Genomic DNA, 19192 nt, shown 5'->3' on the forward strand with positions numbered 1-19192 from the left:
TTATCTTATTATTATTGAATTAATAAAATAATAAAGAAAATACAATTTACAATTTACTACTATTACTACTACTACTAATTAAATATTTTATGGCCTTCATAATCTTTTAGGTCGAAATGGCAAATTTAAATTCCGTACAATGTGTCCCAAACTGCGTTTTTTTTTTTTTTTTTTTTTTTGAACTCTAACCTAAATACATACGATATGCGTCTTGTTAGAGTATAGTACAAAAATAGTATGTACAGCACATTTACTATAAATATATAAATAGCAGGTTACAGTAAATATAGTGTAATAAGTCGTCGTCAAATATAGCCCACGCTCAAGCTCAAATCAATGCACACATGCACAGATTCCTATACCCTGTGCAGGGGTCTGATCGCTGAATGACGTCACATCATATGTGATGGAGATTCGCTGCTGCGATACACGTCGCTCCGCCCACTGACATACGTCACCACGCTCTGTTATTTACCTTCTACCACAGTGGAGAGGAGTGGAGGTCAGACGAATGGTATCGCTAAATAATGGACCAGCGGTGGCTGCTGAATTTATTAGGGGCATTGGTTACTTGATGTTTTTTAACAACAGGGTTAGTGTGTCGTTGTCTGCGCTCACAAAGCGTATTTTACTGCTTCCTGCTGCTCAGGGTGTCCGTCTCTAGTACGTAAACAAACATGACCGCTACCATTTCCAGGCAGAGACACGCTGCAGTCGCAGCAGACTCCTCTGGCTCGTCTTTTTCCCTTACTGCAAGCCTCATGCGACTCTCGAAACACATCAAATATGAAAATCTTGCAGCCGGGCTCAGTGGTGGTGTTATTTCCACAATGGTGTTACACCCCCTCGATCTGATCAAAATCAGATTTGCAGGTAAGTACATGTTTATCTTATATAATACTGCAGAGAGAGTGTCTCAAAACCTATAGAGCTGCCTACCTAGAGAGCATGCATTAATGGACGAAAATACGGATATGCTTGTAAATTAAATTACAAGATTTCACAGTAACTCATTATATATATAAAAACGAGTACAATAATCTATAACATGAATAGCAATAAAACAAAAAAAAAATCATAGATTCATTATTTTTGGTAAATGAATATTATCAAAAACTGACCTAATTATGTATGTCAATATTAACTGCTATACAAACAACAGAAAAATAAATGCTATGTTGATCCGGTTTCACAATCTGAAAAACTGTGTCATGCTTACTAGGTTTTGAGACACAGCCGAGATCACTAGAAAACTCCACAGAGGGCACAACACTGATTCGCTGGCCCTTTTTAAGGATATTTTTAGATTATTATTTTGAAGCAGATGTGGGAGTGTGTTGTTTCCCCCCACTGTTTCTTACTCTTTCCAGTAAGCGATGGTCTGAAAATGCGGCCGCAGTACGATGGCATGGTGCACTGCATGAAGACCATTTGGAAGCTGGAAGGCATTAGAGGTCTCTATCAGGGTGTGACCCCCAACATCTGGGGGGCCGGGGCATCATGGGGCCTGTACTTCCTCTTGTAAGTAGTCTGGGTTGTGTTGAAAAGGGAAGCACAGAATGGAATTTCCTGTTTGAATGTAGATCTAAACACAACTTCACTATACACAGTGATTCAGAGGGTACTTTGGAAATGTAATAGTTTACAGATTACAAGATAGTGCTGTGCAACGATTAATCGCGATTAATTGCATCCAAAATTAAAGTTTTTATTTACATAATGTATGTGTGTGTTCTGCGTATATTTATTATGCATATATAAACAGACACATACAGTATATATTTTGAAAATATTTACATGCATTTGGATATATAATTAATAGTATGTTTAGATATATTTAATATATAAACACATTTTTTCTTAAATATATCCATGCATGTTTGCGTATTTATATATACATAAATATACACAATTGCACACATATGTAAACAAAAACTTTTATTTTGGATGCGATTAATCGTAATTAATCATTGCACAGCACTACAAGTTACCCTATTTTAAATGCATCCGTAGTGTAACTATTTCAATTACTTTGTTAAAGTAATGTAACATATTACATTTGATTACTTTTTGATTACTTTTCTCAATTTCTTATTCATTTTCAAAGATTTAATGCATGCAGGGTTAACATTACAGGAGTACTCAACACTGATTACTGTCAGACTTTCAAAATCCTTCATTACTTGAATTAAGATTATAGTAATATAATTTCAAAAGCACAGCCACCACAGAATCAGACTTCACCACCTCTTTTTACCATGAGATCGTTCTGAGGTTAAGTACAGATTTGAAATCATAACAACATGTAGTTTAATAGTTATATTTGTTTTTTAATTAAATTATGTTGTTACATGTAATTAGTTATATACATACATACATTTATATACATTTCTGACATTTTTCATCAATTTAATGCAACCTTGCTAAATAAATTGTACTTAATAAATGCTGTTCTTTTAAACTTTTTATTAACTTTTTATCAAAACAGATATACAGGCATAAAGACATGCATTATAAATGAGTTTTATTGTGGACAAACCACCTTACTTTTGATGAACTTTTTTTTTATTAATCAAAGAATACTGAAAAAAAAATCATGCATCATGTTTTTTACAACAAAATAAATAAATAAATATTTGAATGATTTCTGAAAGATCGTGTAACACTGAATACTGAAAATTCAGCCTTGATATTAGTAATATATTTTAATAGCAATTAAAATATTAAAACAATATCAATTAAAATGTAGTAATATAAAATATATTAATAGAAAACAGTCATTTTGAATTCTAATAATATTTCAGGATATTATTGTATTTTTTAATAAATGTAGACTTGGTGAGCATAACTCAAAACTTCTTCCAAAAACATAAAAAAAAAAAAAAACTTAAGTATTTCAAACCGGTATTCTATGTGTGCTGTATATTTTTTACTAAAACATTTTAAAGCATGAGAAATGCCACATATTTTTGACATACATAAGTCCTTGAATTATTAAACAATACAAAATTATCTATTCTAATTGAATCTAATCATTAATCATCATATGTTTAAATAGAAAATAGTTATTTTTAATTGCAATAATATGTTCACACTATTATGTTTTTGTAGTATTCAAGTATTTGTAATGTTTTAAATACGTTTTAATGGTGAGCAGAAAAGACGCTTACTTACCTTAAACTTTTGAATAGTAGTGTAAATGGCATTGATATTGACTATTTTTTTCTCAAATAAAATAAAATCTAAAATAAAATAACCAAATAATAATAATAAAGAAGTGAAGTTTCTTGAAAAGGCATGAAAGCTTTAAAGTTCACAGGCCAAAAAAAGAAGCTGCCAACAGTGCTGTGTTAGTTGATACTGTATGAGTTATGAAGATACTCCAGGTATCTGACCTAATTTCATCTCAGGATCACTGGTAAACAAAGTGTGTATGTGCAACTTTACACGAGTACCAACACTGAAATATAAGTAGTGAGATCTTTGTTGATTTGGTCTTTGTCCTTCAAAAGCACTTGAAACGCAGCCTGTAATGTCAAGACAAACTTCTCCTAATGTTTTGTTTATATATTTACTCATGCTGTGGAAAAAAAGATTAAGTGAGAGGTAAATCAGATAAAGATCTGACCATAACAACAAATCTAAAAAGATTTATATTCACAGGAGTTTAAATACAGACCAAAAAATAAAAAACTGCTGATTTACTAAAGTCTTACAGGTTGTAACGGCACTGAAAGTGAGCAAATGATGATATAATTTTCTGTGAATGTTCGTCTACCCTCCCTAAAATCCCCATGGTGATTCAATAACAATCATACAAAGGATGGTCAGTTTAAAGCACTGTACAATAGACATGTGTGTGCTAAATGGCTCTGGAGAACATAATGTGGTCCTTTTTCATCTTCCCGCAGTTATAATGCTATTAAAGCGTACAAGCAGGAGGGACGGCAAACAGAGCTGAGTGCTGGCGAACACCTGGTGTCTGCAGCGGAGGCAGGTCAGTTTGAGAAAGAGCCACCTGTGAGCTTGACAAACTAAACACGGCTAAATCTGTAGCTCAGCAATGAGACTGGAACAACTGGAATGTCAGAGGCCTCGGACACTCTGTGTTCTTCAGCTGAATCATTCCTGTTATGCCTGAACTTCAGGCTGCACTGCTCACTCTGTGACTATCAACTGTAAACTACTACTGTAGTTTATGCTTGTTTTCATTTTAATAAAACAGACCAGACTGTTTAACAGAAACTTTATTATCTGCACAATGATAAGAAATAGCTGAAGTTAGATGCTGCTTGGTTAAGGTCTGACGAGGACATCAAGTTCGTTCGATATCGTTTCAGCCGCTTAAAATTAAATTTTGGTAGTGTAATAGAACTTTCATATTTATAAAAGGATGGACTAGTTTTACATAAACCAGACAATACTATAAAACATCACATAAATCATCAAATCCACCAATAATTACTGATGTTTAGGCTGTTGTTTTCCCTCCAAAAATGATGTCACTTCCTGGAGGATGTCATTAGGGAGTCATTAAGGACATAGCCATAAAGGAAATTTTACAAAATGCTAACAGATGCAATGCTAACAGGATGGAAAGTTAAACTGAGGACAAATAGATTGATCACCAAATTTAAACTATTAGAAATAGGGATGCAAAACAATTAGTCTTTTGCACAGTCTTAGATCCAGGGGTTTCAAATATACTTAAATATATCTTTAGTTGGACTTCAGCACTAGTTCTGCACAATGCATTAAGTACAAAATTAGTTTAAATATACCAGTTTAGTATACTAAAAGTACAATTGCAGGGTATTTTTATTAAGTACATAATATTTATATGTATTTGTAGTATACTTAGCATGAAATAAATGTATTTTAAATACATTTTAGTATATTTGTTTTTCACTAGGTCAATAATTTACCATTAATTAAATTCCATATTGATTGAGGTAACAGTAGAGGCAATAGTAACTAAAGAGTTGACAGTAGCACAGTAAATGTGTTGTACGTTCAGTTCACTTACACTAATGTTATCAGCTTTCAAATCAGACTTCTCTCTTTGCAGTTGACTGTGTCAGGCGTTGGCCTTGATTAGCACTCTCCACAGATTTTAATCATGTTACTGCATTCATTTCTTTAAAGAAAAATGGCAGATAAAAATGATTTGCAATAGCACAATTCATTCCAGCCCATGCAAGAATAATATGCAATCAGTTTTTACCACTTAATAAGCACATTTCACTGAAAATAATGCTGTTTCAGAGAAAGCATTATGAGACATTTTTCTGTGAAGTGTGTCAGTAGCATTAATTTAGAAGGAGTGACGCGTCATTGCCAGTTTTTCATTTTAAATAAAGCTCTGTGTTGGCTTAATTGTATGAAAAGCTGTTTATGTCTTTGTGAAAAACAGTAACTGTGACTTTATTTCTCGACTTTATGTATTAACTTTATATCTTGTAATTAAGACTTTATATTTCATAATAATGTGACTTCTTATTGCAGACTTCTTAATTGCAAGTTTTAGTTTTTACACAAAAGTTGAAATGTTTATGATATTGTAACAAAAAAGCAAAACTCATTTCTGTCCTAGAAAATGTGAGTTTAAGATTCGATCCTGTGTGTTGATATACATATGATGAGGATATGAAAGTGCATTGCATAACAGGAATGACCAGCCTCAAAACTGTTTTCTATGCGCCTATTTTGAAACTGACAAAATAATAGAGAAGAAACATGACTGTGGTTTTAGCTTAGGAAGTGAAAAAGCTGCTCCTTTTCAATTGCACACCAAAGAATATTGAGGAACTGACACAAAATATCAGTGCAGTACAATGTCATCACTAACTGATAGGAAATAAACAGACTTCAGCTTTACCAGTATGAGCAAAAACATACTATTTCAACCCCAAGATTTGTAATGATAACACAGCTGTGAATTATTATTCCTATTGGCCTCTTTTTGTGTAAAAACCTGATCTCAGACAGAGCACTAACGTGGAGTGACTAGTTAAATGTTGGTGTGAAGGTCCCCTGTGTCATGTTTCCAGGCATTCTGACGCTTTGCCTCACCAACCCAGTCTGGGTGACAAAGACCCGGCTGGTGCTGCAGTACAATGCAGACCCTTCACGGAAGCAGTACAAGGGAATGATGGACGCCCTCGTGAAAATATACCGTCACGAGGGTATCCCGGGACTATACAGGGTACATCTACAGATTTTAAACTAACCTGAGATCCTGTTGCAGGTGTAATAGAGCTTTCATGTGTGCTAGTCTCAAAACTAAAGTCAACATGAAATGAAACATTTATCCCAACTACTTCCTTCCAATTACTTCCTTCTTACAATTTCCCTTTGTGAAAAATCAGACATCTGAACACCAGGGTTGTATGTGATATGAACATCATTTTTGAAAAAAAAAAAAAAAAAAAAAAAAAAAAAGGCATTTTTTTAAATGTATAGATTGGGGAAAATATAATTCTGTACTAGAAAATTAAGCATCTGGGCTTTATATTGATGAAAATATATTAAAAATATACTTCACGGACATGAGATGTACCCAATATTATAGAATGATTCAGTTAGTTGAATCTTAGAGTGAGTTTAACCCACTTAATTAGGAATTAAGTACATCTTTACATGTAATTTGTTAATTCATACTTGATTAATTCAATATGATTAAAGTTACTGTTGAATGTACAGAAAAGCATTTAACTAAATCTACTTTAATGGCATTTCTATTGAACCTGGCGTGTCATGTATTTAAATAGATTCACATTTACACATTTATGAATATTGATGATGTAATTTAGTACATTTAAAATATGTTAACTTTAAATGTAATATCAAATAACACATTACAGGTAAAATTATATTCATGTGCTTTAGTATGTTAGTCAACACATCAGAATAAGTGTACTTCATTAAATCATGACAAAAGATTGTTAAAATATGATTTAAAATGTATTTTAAAGTAATTTTATGTTCACAGTTCACCCAAAAATAAAAATCTCCCCATAATTTACTCACCCTCAAACCATCCTAGGCATATATGGCTTTCTTCTTTCAGATGAATGCAATCAGAGTTGTATTAAAAAATGTCCTGGCTCTTTCAAGTTTTATAATGGCAGTGAATGGCTGTTGAGCAGTGGTGTATAAAGTACCTGAAAGCCACACAGATATCAGTACAGTACAGATATCTTACCAGAAAATGACTTTGGCAGAAGTTGAAGTCACCGTTTAGAATATTACTTGAGTAAAAGTCTTAAAGTATGTAATATTTATTGTACTTAAGTACAAAAAGTAGTTTTTAAAGCTTAAACGTACTTAAATATTGAAAGTAAAAGTACAAGTAAATTCAAAATGGAAAAGAAGCCAATAAATATATATAAAATGTTCATGCACAGATTGAGTAGCAAGATTGTGTTCATTTTTTAACTTTTTTTCCATTTTGTATTTTTGGGTAAGAATAAGAAGCACTTCATCCGGTGCTTAGTGTCTTTCATTCCAACATAGGAAAACATTTCTGGAATCTGTATCTGAAATGGCATTTAGACATATTTACACAGTTTAATGTAGGGACATGGATGCATTCAAACTGCAATTACAGATGCATAAATCGGCCTAATGTTTTGTTTTTAGCATAAAACGTTGAATACTGATATTTGAAATAATTTAAGACATGAAAAAATAGTCTAAATGCAGAATTAAAACCGCCAGTAGGTGGCAGCAAGTGGCTGTTAATGAATGAGTCATTTTGATTCATTCATATGGCTGATTCATTCAAAAACAAAGCATTTGACTGTGTTAATGAGTGAATCACTGAATCATTTTTATCAACCGATTCAGTCAAAAAGCTGATTCATTCAATAAGTAAACACCGTCCATTGCTCAGAGACGCAAAACAGTGCTGTGATCTTTGTTTCGAAATATTTTTGTTGGCAAAATTGAGCAAAAACAAGTAATATTATGTCTAAAATGTAAGTCACTTATTGCTTTGCTGAACTTGTATAAAATGATTATTAAATGTGTTATCATGCTGATATCTGCAGAAAAACTGTGCTCTTTGTGTGATATAGATTATGTTAACTATATTAAATTATATATATACATATAAAGCATAAAGAAGCATTTTTGCCAGCTACAATTTAGAATGGCTGGAATTTTGAAGTTTTAATAGACTAATAAATCAACTATGTGTGTGATTTGGTGATAAAGCCTACTTGATAATGTCAGATCGCACATCAAAATGGAAAAGAACAATTACCATATTATGGCAGAAGATATAGCTGTATATCGCACACCCCCAACTCGATTTGAGTGGAAAATGAATCATCCGCGGTTGTGCGCGCACTTGTTTGCACATGAGCAAAGGTATTTTTAGGAGTCTTAACTTGCAAGCGCCAGACCACTGATTCGTCAAACCTGCTTTCCTGCAGTCCGTGTTCTTCTGACTTCTGACTCTTTTGTAGTAAGTAACGAATATGCTTCGGGGAATGTATCGGAGTAAAAGTAGACATTTTAGTTAGGAAATGCAGTGGAGTAAAAGTAAAGCTAGGCTAAGATATTAAAACTCAAGTAAAGTACAGATACTCCCAAAAATACTTAAGTACTGTATTTAAGTATTATTACTTCGTTACATTTACACCCCTGCTGTTGAGATTTTGAAATTCAATAAAGTGCATCCATCATCCATCATGTGTAAGAAAAAATATCCATATTTAAAACTTCATAAACCATAGTCTCTAGCTTATGCTAACTGTCGTACATGTGCTCATGAGAGAGTGGCGTTCCAGTGGATGATGTATGACGCAGGCATAGCGTAGGCCTTTATTAACCCTCCCGAGCCATTTGGAGCACTTTTATGATGGATGGATGTCCTTTATTGGACTTCAAAATCTCAACACCCATGCACTCCCATTATAAAGCTTGGAAGAGCCAGGACATTTTTTAATATAACTCTGATTGCACTCGTCCAAAAGAAAAAAAGTATTTAAGAAAGTAAAGAAGAAAGTAAGTATTTAAGAAGTAAGTATCATTTTTAGGTTAACTGTCCCTTTAAGCATCTTAAGAACTTAAAAAGTGTCTCTCTTTAAGTCACTTTAGTGGCCTTTTAATCATACTTGCATTACTATCATATTATCTGAAAGTATGTTTTTTTTGTTTGTTTTTTTTTTTTTTTTTGGTATTTATTTATTTTTTTAAATCAGCTTTTAAGATTTGAAGTACACTACAACTGCACATTCCATAGAATGAGACACGCTTCTTTTTCATCTGTGCATGTTATTGCAAAAAAAAAAAAAATGTTTTTTGGCAAACTTTGAATTTAATAACGTGGTCCCGTGTTCTTGCTGAACGTCACGTTTACTCAGTACATCACATTCTGGACATAAAACGTTTCATGTTGACTTTAAATAGTGGGCTGATCCAGCTTTCTGCTCTCTAACATTGTAGTTCTCTGTAGGGCCAATAGAGGGTGTTGTTGTATATTTTGAGGATTGACACAGCTGTCAAGCCTAAATACAGTATAGGCTAAATTCTGAGTCACACCAGATTGTCCTGAAATGATTACATGTTCATTCTAGTTTAATTCCAGTCTAGTACAGTTTAGTTTGCTCTTAGACTATGAGGTAACTGTGTGTTTGTGGTTTTGCATGTTTGTGAGACTCATTTTGTTGTTCTGCCAACACAGGGTTTTGTGCCTGGGCTGGTGGGGACTTCCCATGCTGCACTGCAGTTCATGACCTATGAGGGGCTAAAAAGAGAGCAGAATAAATATAAGAAGATGCCATCTGAATCGCTGCTGGTGAGGAAATAAAACCAGCCTTACATTTTTAGCACACGTGTACAATAGGAGGAGGAACAGCACTATGATTTTAAATTATGCAGCTTGCTTTGGCTCAGTTTTACCATGCGGTGTCACACGTATGCTTAAAGTAAAGATTGAAATTTTCCAGTCCTTCAAGATAACTGGAAATAAAAATGTAAAAATTAAATATATTTCCATGACTTTTTTTAGATTTTAATGAATTTCATTGACATTTCTGGACCTGGAAATCTTTGTGGAATAATATTAGCTATTAAATGAGCTCAGCCAGTGTCTTGAACTATAAACTCATCCAAATTTATTTTCAGCATTTTATGAGGTACTGTAAAGCCACCACAAACAAGTATGACCCGTGCGATTATGTGGCATTTGACTGTATATTGTAACCTTTAGAACAAGCGGTTTATGTGTACTGGAGGCAGTAATGATCTTTGTGAGTCAGTCTTTCCTTCCCGTCTGTCTCTTGCTTCAGTCTCCATTGGAATACATCACCATAGCAGCCATTTCCAAAATATTTGCTGTAGCAGTGACCTACCCGTACCAGGTGGTGCGCGCTCGCCTGCAGGACCAGCACAACAACTACAGTGGGATCGTGGACGTCATCAGGAGGACATGGAGGTATGAAATTACATCACACAGTGTCCAATGCTCTTCAGATCACAGAGCATTTGGAAATTAGAAAAAGTATTGCGATACCCTGCTTTTAAAAAAGGTACGATTCTGCATTTAGTACCAGTACTTTAAGAATGCATTTTAATAAGAGCCGTATTTCTGCATTTCTGTGTTAGTGAATGGCGTAGACGTGCAGTTTTGTTTACTACACATGTGCGCATGATGCTTGCACTGATTTCCTTCCATCAGTCACAAGCTCAAGCGTCTTATGTCGTTGGCGAAATTTTGGGGTAATTCGCATTTTTTGAAAAACTTTTTGCAAACTAGTCCTAAGTTTTTCACCCGATCGGAACCAAACCAATGCAGAAAGATTCTCTGGACAGTGACTATCAATAATTATTTAAAAAAAAAAAAGAACTTTTGACTCACCTTAACAAAGGGACGCCAAAACGTTCGAAAGGGGCAGGACCACTTTTAGTAAAATGCCTGTAACTCCTGAACGGAAAGAGATATCTTCACCAAACTCAGAACACTTATGTAAGAGCTCACAGGAGGTCACAGTACAGAAATCACAGAGCTTGGCCACTTGGTGGCGCTATAAGAGGGAAAAAACATAAAAATGGCTATACCTGTGCAACCATTTGTCCTATCAGCATGAAAATCGCTGTGAACGGTCTTGGTCCAAAGTGCCACAAGTGTCTACAAGGACGTTTTTGCATCTCAAAAAGAATAGCTGCCATTGGCAGTAGGGATGTGACAAGATCTCGTGGCATCAGATGTGTCTCACGAGATCTTGTGACGATATCCCCATAAAACATTTTGCAGTTTTTACATTAGAACTACACGGTTAATCCTTAAAATATGGAGATCTTGATTCAAACACCCACGCGATCTTATTCCTGAATGACAGTGAGTTATCTATGTCTATTAGGACTGTATCACATCGCGAGTGTCAGTGGAGCGTGAGAAGATCGTTTTGTCGCTGCCCATGTTAATGAATCAGAGGGCTGGGGTAAATGTGAACGCAGAAAGAGCAACACCAACAGTCTTTTCAACCACATTATAATCATCATTTCTGTGTTACAGACATTTAAATAACAAAAGTACTGGGATAAAAGTTTATAGTTTGGGTATAAACACTTATTGTCTCCAGTAGCGATCAAAATGAAAGTATGTTAACAAAGTTCAAAATGCAACTACATTTTTTTGCATTTTGTCTTTTTCAGTTAAATAAGAGTATTTTCCCTATATGTTTCATCATTGAGGATTTCTTAAGAAAAGTTTAAAAATCTCATCTCGTCTCGTTCTCGTGAACCCAGTCTCGTGTCTCGTCTCATCTCGTGGGATGTCTCGTCACACCCCTACCTGTTAGACAAGGTTAACGGAGGCCAATCAGAACAAAACTAGGTGGGCCTGACTTATGGCCCTAAAGGTTTGTGAGAAATTTGAAAGAAATTTTTCAACGCTGATTGTACGTTGCACGTTTTTCACGTTGCACAATATTTGTATCATACGATAGAACTCCTCCTTTTGGACAACTTTGCCTCTAGAACCACTGCGGTCAATCAAATTGTTTGTTAAATGACTGAGATGTTGTAAAAAACCTACTTTTTGCGAACTAGATCTAGGTTTTTCACCTGAGCAGAACCAAGCTAGTGCAGAAAAATTCCCTGCAGAGTGAATATCAACAGTTACCAAAAACAAGTTTCAACTTTCGACTCACCGTCACAAAGAAGTGCAAAAACGGTAGAAAGGGGCAGGGCCACTTTTAGTAAAATGCCTATAACTCCTGAACAGAATGAGATATCCTCACCAAAACACGAAAAAAGAACATCCTCACCAAAAAAGAACACTTTTGTCAGAGCTCAATCTGAGGTCACAGTACAAAAATCATGGAGCTTGGCTGCTTGGTGGCGCTATAAGAGGGGAAAAAACATTAAAAATGTATAAGTGTGCAACCATTTGTCCTATGAACATGAAAATCGCTGTGCATGGTCCCAATCAAACCGTTTATGAAATGATTGAGAAGATGTAAAAAAAAAAAAAAAAAAAAACTTTTGCAAACTAGTCGTAGGTTTTCGCTCAATCTGACAAAAACAATTCAATGGACTCTCTACAAAAAAAATTGTTGAAATTTACCCTTTGGGAAGCTATAATGGGGTTGTGTAGAAAAGGGGCCTGTGCAAATTTACCCAAAAACCTATAAAGCCTGAAGAAAAACTCAAAACTTAGCAACGGGTGATTCTAAACAAGCCTGCAAAGTTTTAAGGAGATTGGACCACAGCTGGCACTGTAACAGTTATACATGTTAAAAAAAACTATATTTCTAAGGTAAATTACCTGGATTTGCCAAAAATGTGTTTTTAAGTGGTTACAGGCTTGCTAAATAATGTCTTTTTCCATATGCTTAAATGCCTTAAAGCACTTAAACCCCTGTAATCACTGCTTGCAGCTATATTTTATTTGTGTATTTATTTATTTATTTATTGAAAGTTTCTTAAGGCTGCATTTATTTAATCAGAAATACAGTAAAAACATTAATAGTGTGAAATATTATTATAATTTAAAATAACTTTTATTTATGAATGAAAAATTCAAATTGTAATATTACAAATGTCTTTTTGATTTCTGTCATGTTTGATCAATTTAATGCATTCATGTAAAATAAAATTATTAATTTCTTTTAAAAAAAAAGAACCCCAAACTTTTGAATGCTAGTGTATATGTCTCATTGTTTTTGTGCTTTAAAACTGCTGTGTAAATATTAAGAATTAATAAATAGTAATAAATATTATTAATATTAATAATGTAGTCCTTTAAGAGTATATATGATAAAGAAACAAAAAAAATGATAAAGAAAACAAAATTGACAAGAAAAACCTTATAAAATCTAGTTTAAAACATGCATTCTTAGTTGAATGTATTCTTCGTATTTGAAAATCTTTTCATTTTAAAACTAAATCTTAAAAAACATTTGAATTATAATTTATTGACTTGGTTTCAATGAAATCGCTCTAAGAATAATATTTGGTGTAACCATCAAATAAAAGTAATATTTTCTTTTCAGCTTAAATACAGCATACACATCTAAATATTTCTTTCTTTATTCTTTTTTTATTATTGATTGATTTGGCTTTTGGAAAAAATGTTGGTATGTAAGAATGATAATAATACATTTTAACTAAATATGTTTAACTATTTTTAACTAAACAATGTATATATATATATTGACTTTTTTGTCTGTTTGTGTTCTGATGCATGCATACCAACACTCATAACCATAAATGTATCTCATCCTATTTTATTGTTTAAAGATACTACCCTCTTTAATAGCTAAATTTATAGCTTGTTAGCAGCTCTTCATATAGATTCAACAGGACATATAACGGCACTGCAAGAAATATAGTGACTCATCCGACTATACATCAGCTTAATATGTTTGTGTTTGTCTCTCTCTAGCAACGAGGGGATCGAGGGCTTTTACAAAGGCATGGTCCCGAACCTGGTGCGAGTCATTCCAGCATGTTGCATCACCTTTTTGGTGTTCGAAAATGTGTCACGCTTACTTTTGGGCGAGTATCACTAAAGCTTCAGGTGCACACACACCAAACGCCGGACCAACTCAACGCAATATACCAGGATGTGTGTGTGTGTGTGTGTGTGTGTGTGTTAGAGAGAGCAGGAATACCAAACATTTCCTGTTTAACTCTAGACTCGACGTGCAGACAAAACTAGCATTTAGCGTGTGCGCTGAATGAAAACTACAGGTGCACACATAAATATATGTATTTGAGATTGTTGTATTGTTGAGTTTAATAAGAGAGAATAATCATATTGTCTTGAATAGTCAACTACAAGAAAGTGTCACTTCAAGATTTGAATTGATTTCAAAAGTAGTCAATGACAAGAACAGCTCGTGGAAAAGTGGATTCAAGCCATCCTGTGGTACTGCAACCAAACACAGTGTTCACCAGACACAGTGCTTAAGAAAATGTTTGTCTTTTTTTACGAAATTCTCACCAAACAGCTGCTATATTTGCTGAGCTATGCTAGAGAACGAAGCCACTCAGCAGATCTCGGCTGGCTGTAGCGCCCAGGGCGAGCCGCACCGGTCATGCTCAGGAAATGATGTCACACGGCAGGATAATAGAACACAGGCCTGGAGAAACCGATACTTTACTGGAGGACGGGAGCAGATTTTAACCAGATGTGTGTAGATGACATCTACTGGAAGAGTACAGTCTACTGTGATGACAGAACTGGGTAACTGAGAGGCTGTTACGTTTGTATATATGAATGTGCTATTGTCAGTGACGCACAAAAAAATAGCAGATGTATGTATAAGCCATTTTTACACATTCAATAAAGGAATATATGTAACGGACAAAGGAGTCTGAGTTATTGTACAAACTGTGGTTTTAATAATGGCTGACAGAGGCCAGATAAACTATTTGGACACTTTGTAACAGTCTCTGCATTAGATTTACAAATAAGTATATACTTATACGGGCCAGTGTACCTGTAGAAACAGGAATCTGATTTGTCTTAATATTGAATATTCAGCAACAGCTGTGAAACTACTTGAGTACCACAGCAGACATTCCAAGCCTTAGTCATGCTACACACACTTCAGTCCACTGCGTTTTCCATCTACACTCTATTTTATGACACTGGTACTTTTGGCTTCTTTCATCAGCTTTTTAAGTTAATTACCAAGCATTTGGTCAAAACCAGTTTAATGTCTATAAAAGTGTTTTTTTCAAAACATTTAAGTTGAACAAAAATAGTATGAGTACTAAAAATGGCCATGGACATCTCTAGACAACCACATATACAGTAATTATGTGGAAAAAAATGTGTATATGATATAAATCTATATATCTCCTGAAGTAAAATTATGTGTGTGTGTGCGTGACCACGGACCAAAAAAAAAAAAAAAATCATATGGGTAAATTTTCTTAAATTGAGATTTATACATCATCTAAAAGCGGAATAAATGAACTTTGCATCAATGTATGGTTTGTCAGTATAGGACAATATTTGGCCGAGACACAACTAGTTGAAAATCTGGAATCTGATGTTGCAAAAAATCTAAATATTGAGAAAATCGTCTTAGAAGTTGTCAGAATGAAGTTCAATGCATATTACTAATCAAAAATTAAGTTTTGATATATACATGGTAGGAAATTTACAAAATATCTTCATGGAACATGATCTTTACTTAATATCCTAATGATTTATGATTTTTGGCATAAAAGAAAAAAAATATCATTTTGACCCATACAATGTATTTTTGACTATTGCTACAAATATACTTGTGCTACTTATGACTTTGTGGTCCAGGGTCATATATATATATGAACAGTTCAGATGCAAAAGCCCCTAAATCCATCTACATTTCTTTAAAATTAGCATTTCTTTCTGGCTACTTTGTGAAGGTTTCTATGTTAAGCACTGGCACTTCTGATTGGGCAGAGGCTGGAATTTAGCGAGTTTGAAGTGAAAGTATTTGATGGATGTATAATATGTGTCAGGCACATTCACTCAGGATCATTAATTCATTTTTGATCATGCTATTTCAATTAAAGGAGAAGTCCACTTCCAGAACAAAAACTGACAGATAATGTACTCACCCCCTTGTCATCCAAGATGTTCATGTCTTTTTTTCCTTCAGTAACGAAATTATGTTTTTTTGAGTTAAACATTTCAGGATTTTTCTCCATATAATGGACTGATATTTTGAACTTCCAAAATGCAGTTTAAATGTGGCTTCAAACGATCCCAAATGCGGTTGTAAATGATCCCAGCTGAGGAAGAAGGGTCTTATCTAGTGAAACGATCAGTTTTTCATTAAAAAAAATACAATTTAAATAATTTTAATCTCAAATGCTCGTCTTGTCTTTCTCTCCCTGAACTCTGTGTATTCTGGCTCAAGACAGTTAGGGTATGTCGAAAAACTCCAATCGTATTTTCTCTCTCAACTTCAAAAATCTTGAAAAATTTCAGAATCATCCTACATCGCTGCAGAAGTACCGACCCAGTCTTTGCAAAGTGAACATGCAAAGAAGATCAAACACCCTTAACAAAAAAGGTAAAACAGTGATATAGGACGATTTTGAAGTTGAGGGAGAACTTGAGATGGGAGTTTTTCGACATACACTAACTGTCATGAACAGTTCAGGCAGAGTGAGACAAGACGAGCATTTGACATTAAAAAGTATATAAATTGTATTATTTTTATGAAAATAACTGATTGTTTTGCTAGATAAGACCCTTCTTTCTTAGCTGGGATCATTTACAACCGCATTTGGGATCATTTGAAGCTGCATTTAAACTGCATTTTGGAAGTTCACAATTTGGGCACCATATCAGTCCGTTATATTGAAATGTTTTCTTCAAAAAACAATTTCTTTATGGCTGAAGAAAGACATGAACATCTTGGATGACAAGGGGGTGAGTACATTATCTGTCAATTTTTGTTCTGGAAGTGGACTTTTCCTTTATTTTTTTTTTTTTGAAATAGAGATCTTATGTAAAATTTTATTGCATGCTTGCTGAATAACAGTGTTAGTTTCTTTCCCAAACTTTTAAGCGGTACTGTGTGTGTGTGTGTAAACAGTGTATGGGCCATTACAGAATAGGTTGAAAGTCAGAGTTGGAAACATCTTTTTTATTAATTGTATATTATCCAAGGTACACATTTCTAGTAATTGCACAGTTAATTTTCATGTTGTATTTTCTGAAAGTTTAGGAATATTTGTCCTCTCCCCAAATTTGTCACCACCGAAAGACAGTAATACACTCTTCAAAATAAAGGTGCATTGAAAGCTTTTATTCACAATTATGCCATAGAAGAACCATTTTTTTCTTTTTATAATCTGAAGAACCTTCTTTCGCCACAAAGAACCTTTCGTGAAACAGAAAGGTTCTTCAGATGTTAAAGTTTCTTTTTGGAACCATTTAGTCAAAGAAGGTTCTTCTATGGCATCACGAAGCACCTTTATTTTTAAGAGTGCAAACAATTTAACTAGAAGGGTTATATTGATCTATTAAGAGTTTGCTTACATCTACATTTGAATTGTATATATATTGATCATACTGATTTCAAAGTTAAGGATTCATTAGTCTGAATATACATTGAACCAAACACTATCATAACATCATAGTTGATAATTCAGTATACTTTATTTTTGACAAAACATTCTGTGTTTCGGTAGTGATGACACGTTTTCGGTAGTGACTGACCACATCACATTACAGAATTTTAGCTCACATGCTTCAACATACTAAAAATGTGTATAACTGTATTAAAATGTAGTTTATTTCCCTCAAATAAAGGTTTACGTGTTCCCTTTTGTCACTACCAAAACAATGATATGTTTCAATTGTTACTGTTACGCTAGAGACAATTTTATCAAATAACTAACTCCAAAAAAAAAACAAAAAAAAACAAAGATGTCACTACTGAAACTTCACCAAATGTTTCGGCTGTGACATGTTTCATTAGTGACAATTTTAGATACTTTTGAACCAGAGATACTCATCAGCACATGGTGAGCTAACACAGTTTTGAACAGTTGTACACATACAGTATTAAAGCTAAATGTTATGGAGTAACTACCAAAAAAAAGTGTTTTTAATTATAGAAAAATTGTTTAGTAGTGACATTCTTGTCATTCTTTGTCAAACTTTTGAACACATTTACCTCAAAAAGATGAGTATCTGCTTGCCATGTAGCTATGAGAGAGACTGGCACATAAATATTTCCTGATCATAAGTAGGGGTGTAGTTAAACTAGCTAAAACATGCACTATAAAAAAGCTATAACTGATTTTTAAATGTGTTTTTACTTGTGGGACAGCAGTTTGCAACAATGTTGTGGAATGGCCTGTGTGTGTTTTTGTCCTGAACAGTTAAACTGCCCACTGTTCTTCAGATAAATCCCTTCAGGTCCCACAAATTCTTTGGTTTTTCAGCATTTTTGTGTATTTGATCCCTTTCCAACACTGACTGTGTGATTTTGAGATCCATCTTTTGACACTGAGGACAACTGAGGGACTCATATGCAACTACTACAGAAGGTTCAAATGCTCACTGATGCGCCAGAAGGAAACATATATTTTCTGTAGCTTCTGAAGGGCAGTACTAAATTAAAAAAATATATATATATTTAGGCAAAATAAGAAAAATGTACACATCTTCATTCTGTTCAAAAGTTTACACCCCTGGCCCTTAATGCATCGTGTTTCCTTTCTGGAGCATCAGTGAGTGTTTGAACCTTCTGTAATAGTTGTATATGAGTCCCTCAGCTGTCCTCAGTGTGAAAAGATGGATCTCAAAATCATACAGTCATTGTTGGAAAGGGTTCAAATACACAAACATGCTGAAAAACCACAGAATTTGTGGGACCTGAGGATTTTTCTGAAGAACAGCAGGCAGTTTAACTGTTCAGGACAAAAAAGGGACTCATGAACAACTATCACAAAACAAAAAACACAGCTGTGGATCATTCAGGTAACAACACAGTATTTTTGAACAGGGTCATTTTTATAAACTCAACTATTGTTTTTTCTTGTGGGCTATATGTAAACATCTTTTATGTGAAATATCTTATTCAGAGCAGCACTAAATAAAAAATAACATGCATTTTGTAAGACCCCTCTTATTTTGGTAAAATACTTTACATTTAGCAGATTCTGCAAGGTGTATGTAAACTTTTGACGTCAGCTGTGTATAAAAAAGTAGAGAAACAGA

General features: G+C 34.0%; 1 protein-coding gene across 1 annotated transcript; it reads left to right on the top strand.

Moving 5' to 3' along the window:
* The first annotated feature begins 447 nt into the window (after positions 1-447).
* On the top strand, positions 448-14495 carry slc25a32a (solute carrier family 25 member 32a). Its single transcript, XM_051137679.1, has 7 exons — positions 448-873; positions 1371-1521; positions 3912-3997; positions 6051-6205; positions 9692-9805; positions 10299-10444; positions 13898-14495. The coding sequence occupies exons 1-7, from the start codon at positions 678-680 to the stop codon at positions 14022-14024; spliced, it is 975 nt and encodes a 324-aa protein (XP_050993636.1). The 5' UTR covers positions 448-677; the 3' UTR covers positions 14025-14495.
* Positions 14496-19192: the final 4697 nt, after the last annotated feature.

The sequence above is a fragment of the Labeo rohita genome, chromosome 19 (assembly GCF_022985175.1).
Source record: "Labeo rohita strain BAU-BD-2019 chromosome 19, IGBB_LRoh.1.0, whole genome shotgun sequence".
NCBI lineage: Eukaryota > Metazoa > Chordata > Actinopteri > Cypriniformes > Cyprinidae > Labeo > Labeo rohita.